Source organism: Rattus norvegicus, chromosome 5 (assembly GCF_021556685.1).
Source record: "Rattus norvegicus strain SHRSP/BbbUtx chromosome 5, alternate assembly SHRSP_T2T, whole genome shotgun sequence".
NCBI lineage: Eukaryota > Metazoa > Chordata > Mammalia > Rodentia > Muridae > Rattus > Rattus norvegicus.
The window spans coordinates 81,009,554-81,017,077 of record NC_141538.1 but is presented as its reverse complement, the minus strand read 5'-3'; the positions used below and the strand labels follow the sequence as shown (position 1 = coordinate 81,017,077).

The 7,524-nt window shown below is 42.2% G+C and overlaps 1 protein-coding gene across 1 annotated transcript; it reads left to right on the top strand.

Moving 5' to 3' along the window:
• Positions 1–1,332: 1,332 nt before the first annotated feature.
• Positions 1,333–7,182, top strand: LOC148005837 (major urinary protein-like). The gene is made up of 7 exons (XM_087551625.1): positions 1,333–1,484; positions 1,793–1,926; positions 2,156–2,229; positions 2,933–3,043; positions 3,391–3,492; positions 3,663–3,708; positions 6,929–7,182. Exons 1-6 carry the CDS (start codon positions 1,386–1,388, stop codon positions 3,686–3,688), a joined length of 546 nt encoding a protein of 181 aa, XP_087407751.1. The 5' UTR covers positions 1,333–1,385; the 3' UTR covers positions 3,689–3,708; positions 6,929–7,182.
• Positions 7,183–7,524: the final 342 nt, after the last annotated feature.

Below are 7,524 nucleotides of genomic sequence, written 5' to 3'. Positions count from 1 at the left end.
TGCTGTTTATTCCTCTTTCTCCTATTTAGCCATCCTCCCTTCCTGTAAAAACATCCCGACATATATAGTGGAGTTAATAAGAACAAAGGCTCCTGAGTCAGATGGACAGGCTTGGGTTTCAATCTAATTTCTCTCTCTGACTGGCTGTATGGCCTTGGATAGTTACTTGATCTTTCTGAGTCTTAGCTAACACTATGGAAAGATGAAAATAAATAGTACATAGTATAGAGAGTTGATGCAAAATGGAAATAAAACCTATCGAGGACTTGTCTCCTTCTTTAATTCTTTATTTCCCCACTACAAACACTATTTTATGTTTCTACTTCCAGGGTAAATACAATTTATACAGATACAAAATATGTTCCCATTTATAACTGTGTGTCTTTGTAGGCAGACTCTTGACATCATTTCTACTTGGACCTCCATCAGCAAATATGACTTTGAACAATACCTTTGTTTTTCTTTAATGATGAGATTATGTCGAGTCAGTTAAAGTCCAACGTTCTCTGAGGTAAACAGCTGAATCAGTTTACCTTGTTAAGTTAGCAGTTTGCATTCTGAGGTCAAGCTTTGGGGTGGGGGTTGGGGTGGGGGCTGTCAGCTTAGCTTCAGAAGACCCTGATAATTTTTTTAAGTTAAGATTTATTATTTTTATGCATATGTGCCTGAATGAGTGAGTTCATATGTACCACATGTGTACAGGAGGTCACAGGGGCCAAAAGAGGGTCATTTCCTGTGACTGGAGTTAGAGTCAGTTGTGAGATGCCATGTGAGTGCTGGGAATTGAACCTGGGTCCTCAGCAAGAACAGGTTTCAAAGAATCGGATTCCTTCTTTTGCCCTCCTTCTGACTTCCTTGGGCCCAGGTGTGTGCATGGTACACATGCAAGACCAATGCTCATACGCATGAAATGTGAATGAATCTTTTCAAAGAAAACCCAAGTAATTCAGCTTCTTCCACACTCCACTCAAGTTTTGAAGCAAAGATTCTCTCCATGCCTGACCTTCCAGTTCAGTACCCACCTACTCCATAACTGGCTTTCTGATTCCAAGTCAGATCCAAAGTTGGATCTGGTTCCGGATGGCAGCCCTCTAGAACTTCCACTGTTTTTCTTGGGAATATGTTTTGCGAAATGTATGAGTGATAGAATCAATCCATAGGATATGACATTGCCAAGTTTGAAAAGAGCATGAACAATCCTTGGCTTCACATCAATACATGAGAAAACATTCCACAAAGCTGAGGGAAAGAGGCCCATATGAGAAGGAAAAAAAAAACTCGAACCCAGAGAGAGTATAAAGACGAGCAAAGTGCTGGAGGTGGAGTGTGGACACCATCAGCAGGGAGATTGTCCCAGCAGAGAGGCAATTCTATTCCCTACCAACATGAAGCTGTTCCTGCTGCTGCTGTGTCTAGGCCTGACCCTGGTCTGTGGCCATGCAGAAGAAGCTAATTCCGAGAGAGGGAACCTCGATGTGGACAAGGTAGGCTCAGTGAATAGTAACTTCTGACTCAGAGAGTGCTTTGGAGAACTCTTGAAGCCAAGTGGGTCCTCTGAGGGGATGGGTACAGTGGCTTGTTCTATTAGACAAACGAATGGCTTCAGACCTTGAAGTAAAACCAGTTGTATGGTATTCAGATCTAACAATGTTTGGGGACTTCTGCTCTCACTGAGAGGCAGGGGCAGAATGTTAGGTATTGTGACAACTCTATCAAGCCAAATTCAAGAAGAAACATGTCCATGCGGTATCCCGACCCCCTTCTCCCTTAAGCATTTTCTTATCCATTACAGCTAAATGGGGATTGGTTTTCTATTGTCGTGGCCTCTGACAAAAGAGAAAAGATAGAACAGAATGGCAGCATGAGATTTTTTGTGCAGCACATCGATGTCTTGGAGAATTCCTTAGGCTTCAAGTTCTGTATTAAGTAAGTGAGGTGTCTGCCCTTAGCTGAGGAAGAAGAAATAAGCACAAATTCGTGATTACTAAAGTATTGGACAGAAATGAAATAACCTTTAAAAAAAGCCATTTTGTTAATTTTGCAAAAATATTCAAAAGGACAATGGAATCAGGAACTGGAGATACCTATAGAGTAGAGGGTGAAGAAGCCAGCCAGATCAAAAATCCCCTAAGCACCAGCTTGCTCTGTTTTACAGGGAAAATGGAGAGTGCAGGAAACTATATTCAGTTGCCTACAAAACGCCAAAGGATGGCGAATATTTTCTTGAGTGTAAGTATATACAATATCTGTCTACATATCCACAAGGAATTTAGTAAACCCTACCACCTTTATCGTGTGTGTGTTTGTGTGTGTGTGTGTGTGTGTGTGTGTGTGTGTGTGTCTGTGTGTCTGTGTGTCTGTGTGTGTGCGTGTGTTTTACTGGGGATTGAAGTCAGGAACTCGCACCTTCCAGTCAAACTTTCTACTAGCGAACTCACCACAACCCCTTGTAGAATCTCAAGCACTTCCTGACATGGTTGATTTAGCCAGGGACACAGGGGCCATCTAATAGCTAGCACCCTGTGGCAGGCAAGGGAGATAAGTATGGTGAGGTGGAATCTGTTACTGCCCGGTAGCTAGCACCGGTGCACATTGCTCAGGATGTGCCATATGAGACGGCAGACTTATGAAAGACAGACGTGTCGCTTGCAGGTGCTGAGGGAGGCAGGTGAGCCTCAGAGAGGATGAGAGAGAGTGAGTTGCTGCTGTGCCTAAGTGTTCTCTAGTGGGCATCCTCCCAGGGCCCCTTCCTTAGAAGTTACTTCATCAAGTCCAGAAAGCTACAGATGGGAAGCAGCAGACATCCCTGCCCCCCATCTCTTCCAGGATATGTATTTTAATGATTTTTATATTTGGGGTAGAACAGGTAAAGGGTTTACATAATTTCTTGCAGGCCAGAGTATTTCTGAGCTGTGTCCCATTTCCTCCACAGATGACGGAGGGAATACATTTACTATACTTAAGACAGACTATGACAGATATGTCATGTTTCATCTCATTAATGTCAACAATGGGGAAGCCTTCCAGCTGATGGAGCTCTATGGTAAAGTATTTCCACACGGACACTGCTCTTGGGGTGGGAAGAGAGGAAGGAAACTCTAGCTTTAGTATGGTATTCCCAGCTTGGTCCTGCCTCTTTCTCACTTCCTGAAGGTCGAGGATGTTCACCTACACCCTGCCTCAAGCACAGTGATGGGCTCACTCTGAAATCTCTCCGTGTGCCAGAAGGCCATTGCGTGGGTGCCACATTCGGGATAGATTGGACCCACACCTGTCAACCATGTCACCAGCCATTTTCTCTCCCTTATGGGGGAACCCCTGTCCCCTCGCTTAGTCCTATGGTCAATGCCTAGGACACAGCTGCTACACTCACTGCTGCTCTTTTCACAGGAAGAACAAAGGATCTGAGTTCAGACATCAAGGAAAAGTTTGCAAAACTATGTGAGGCGCATGGAATCACTAGGGACAATATCATTGACCTAACCAAGACTGGTAAGTCAGGACTCACTTATTTTTCTCGTCCTGAATATTATATCATAGAAGAAATGAACCTGGGGGATTGGCTATCAGCCAGTTGTTGAAAGCTGGAGAGGCACCTCATTTCCTCTTCGGGGAATAACGTGGACCTGGTACCTGAACACGTTCTTGTTCTCACCATGCAGATCGCTGTCTCCAGGCCCGAGGATGAAGACAGGCCTGAGCCTCCAGGTGGGCAATCTCCAGTGAGAGCAAGGGGTGGGTGGGCATGTACCAGGCCCTTCCAAAAGCATTAGTATGGTGCCCCCAAATTATTATAAGAATAATTTGATAAGGAGTCTTTGAGGAAAGCTTGAACAATGGCTTTGAATTATGTGGATTTGTGACTATCTGGTCCTATTTTGAGCTCTAAAGCAAAGTGACCTAAGCACTTAGGAAAGAAAACAAGGGAATGAGTTTTCCATAGTTGCTGCACGGTTGTGTAAAAAGGGCTCAGTGATGTGTTAAGTGTCATTAAGAGTTAAAGTTTGAAACAGAGAGTAGCAGGATGTGAGTATGACTGCTCTTCAGAGACTGCGGTCCCACTCCATCCCACTCTGCACAATACGATCTTCATCTGAACTCCGTACAACCTTGGCTTCTTACCTGGAAGTGGAGTTGCATGATCTCCATTTCTCCTACAGTCTGGAGAGCAGACTCCTTTGACCCCTCTTTCCCATTTCCCAAGACTTCACTCAGACAATGTATGAAAGTCTTTAAAAGTGGCCAAGGCTCATCCAATTAGACAAGATGGATGAAGCAAATAAGTGCAGTCTGATAGGAGCCGGATGTAGATCGCTCCTGAGAGACACATCTAGAATACAGCAAACACAGAGGCGAATGCCAGCAGCAAACCACTGAACTGAGAATAGGACCCCCAGAGAAAGAACTGGAAGAGCTTGAAGGGGCTAGAGACCCCATATGTACAACAATGCCAAGCAATCAGAGCTTCCAGGGACTAAGCCACTACCTAAAGACTATACATGGACTGACCCTGGGCTCTGACCTCATAGGTAGCAATGAATATCCTAGTAAGAGGACCAGTGGAAGGAGAAGCCCTGGGTCCTGCTAAGACTGAACCCCCAGTGAACGGGATTGTTGGGGGGAGGTCGGCAGTGTGGGGAGGATGGAAAGGGGAACACCCATAAAGAATGGGAGGGGGAGGGGTTAGGGGGATGTTTTCCCGGAAACCGGGAAAGGGAATAACACACGAAATGTAAATAAGAAATACTCAAGTTAATAAAAAAATAAAATTAAATTTAAAAAAATAATAAAAAACAAAAAACACCATGTAGCCCATAAAGAAGGGTAGGGGGAGGATTAGGGGGATGTTTTCCCGGAAACCGGGAAAGGGAATAACACTCAAATGTAAATAAGAAATGCTCAAGCTAAAAAAAATAAAATAAAATAAATAAAAATTTAAAAATATAAAAAAAAAAGTGGCCAAGGCTTTCACCATTATTCCTCAAGGCAATGACCATTCTTCGGAGCTTCTTATGCCAAAGATTGTGGAAACAATCCTCAGACCTTTCGTTACTTCATTTTTCATAGGTCATCCATAAGGAAAGAGTCATTTGTACTATGCCTTTAATCTCTGTTTTCTGGCAAATAATGTTGATTAGATTGCAGGGCAAGATCTATTTCTTCATCCTTTGTTCTATACAATAGAGTACCAAGTTAATAAAAAAAAAAAAAGAACTAAACTGAGAATTCACACAGAGGAATCTCAAATGGCTGAGAAGCACCTAAGAAGTCTTCAATGTCCTTAATGACAGAGAAATGCAAATCAAAACGACCCTGAGATTCCACCTTACACCAACCAGAATGGCTAAGATCAAAACCTCAGGTGACAAACATGTTGGCAAGGATGTGGAGAAAGAAACACTCCTCCATTGTTGTTGGGATTGCACGTGGGTGGTACAACCTCTCTGGAAATCAATTTGGAGGTTCCTCAGAAAATTGAAAATAGACCTACCTAAAGACCCAGCAATACCATTCTTGAGAATATACCCAAAAGATACCCCACCATGCCACAGGGGCACATGTTCCATTATGTTCATAGAGGCCTTATTTGTGATGCCCAGAAGCTGGAAACAATCCAGATGTCCCACAACAGAAGAACAGATACAGAAAATGTGGTTAATTTACACAATAGTATACTATATAGCTATTAAGGACAAGGATAATCTGAGTTTTGCAGACAAATGGATGGAGCTAGAAAATATCATGCTGAGTGAGGTAACTCAGACCCAAAAAGACATGCACAGTATGGTCTCACTAATAAGTGGATATTACGCAAAAATTAAAAAATACAGAATAACCAAGATACAGTCCACATAATTCAAAAAGGTCAACAAACTGAGGAGCTCACATGAGGATGCCTCAGTCACACTTGGGAGGGAGAAGAAAGCAACAAGGGTATATGGAGGGAGGGCCCTAAGAGGGAAAGAGGGTAGGATTGGGGGTGGGGGAGAGGAAAACATGATCTTATACTGGGTGGGACTGAAGACTATGTTAAAGTATGTTAGAAAATCACCACAATGCATCAAATTAAAAATTATTTAAAATAATTGGGAAATGCATTTTTATATGATGTTCAAATGTGTGGTTTTGGTGAATATAAACAATTTTCCTTGCATGCTTCCCTTATAGGCAACTGACAACTGTGGAGGGACAAATAAATGGATAAATAAACCACTAAGGTTTGGTTGTTTCTGACAGTTAAAAAAAAAAGAAATACTCAAGTTAATAAAAAAATAAAATAAAATTTAAAAAAATAATAAAAAACAAAAAACACCATGTAGCCCATAAAGAATGGGAGGGGGAGGGGTTAGAGGGATGTTTTCCCGGAAACCGGAAAAGGGAATAACACTCAAATGTAAATAAAAAATACTCAAGTTAATAAAAAAAATATAATTAAATTTAAAAAAAAAGAATAAAAAACAAAAAAACACCATGTAGCCCATAAAGAAGGGGAGGGGGAGGGATTAGAGGGATGTTGGCCAGTAAACCAGGAAAGGGAATAACACTCGAAATGTAAATAAGAAATGCTCAAGCTAAAAAAAAAATAAAATAAAATAAATAAAAATTTAAAAATATAAAAAAAAAGTGGCCAAGGCTTTCACCATTATTCCTCAAGGCAATGACCATTCTTCGGAGCTTCTTATGCCAAAGATTGTGGAAACAATCCTCAGACCTTTTGTTACTTCATTTTTCATAGGTCATCCATAAGGAAAGAGTCATTTGTACTATGCCTTTAATCCCTGTTTTCTGGCAAATACTGTTGATTAGATTGCAGGGCAAGATCTATTTCTTCATCCTTTGTTCTATACAATAGAGTGCCTGTCTGTCCAGAAGTCAATCCAAGAAGTGCTTAATGGGTTCCTGTATCCTTTCTTCCTGGATTACTCAGTGCTGAGTGGAGACTTTTCACCAGGACTCCAGCATCACCATTTCCTGTCCATGGAGCATCCTGAGACAAATTCTGCGATCTGATTTCCATCCTGTCTCACAGAAAAGTGCAATCCTCGTCACTCCAGCATCTTCCCTAGATACCCAGGATAACACATCGAAAATTAAAAGCTTTCTTAAATTTCTCTTTGCCCCACCCATGATCATTCTGCACAAATTTCTTGTTCTTGCAGTTCAATAAATGATTACCCTTGCACTTAAATGTATGTCTATGTGTCCAGAGGGCTAACCCATGAGAGAATGAGGGGACCTCCTTAGTCCTGTACCCAAGATCGTTCCTCATGTCCCAGAATCTAATCTGAGTCTCAGGATCTCACCACCTCTAGAGCAGTCCCAAGACCTGATGAATGCTCTCTAGGGCTCCTGCCTTAGAGGCTTTATAAGGACCATAGACGCATGAGACTTGCTGACGATTCTTCCATCCATAGACTATCTTTTCCAACAGATCTAGGAGAGACACATCTTTCTAAGGCTATGGCTGCTCAACATGGTTTAGGACATGCTAGGGGTCGGGGGAGGTCTGGTCATTAGAGGCCC

Coding starts and splice junctions, on each gene's coding strand:
- LOC148005837 (XM_087551625.1), top strand. CDS start 1,386: ATGAAGCTGTTCCTGCTGCTGCTGTGTCTAGGCCTGACCCTGGTCTGT. Junction 1,485..1,792: donor GGAACCTCGATGTGGACAAG/GTAGGCTCAGTG, acceptor TATCCATTACAG/CTAAATGGGGATTGGTTTTC. Junction 2,230..2,932: donor TGGCGAATATTTTCTTGAGT/GTAAGTATATAC, acceptor TTTCCTCCACAG/ATGACGGAGGGAATACATTT.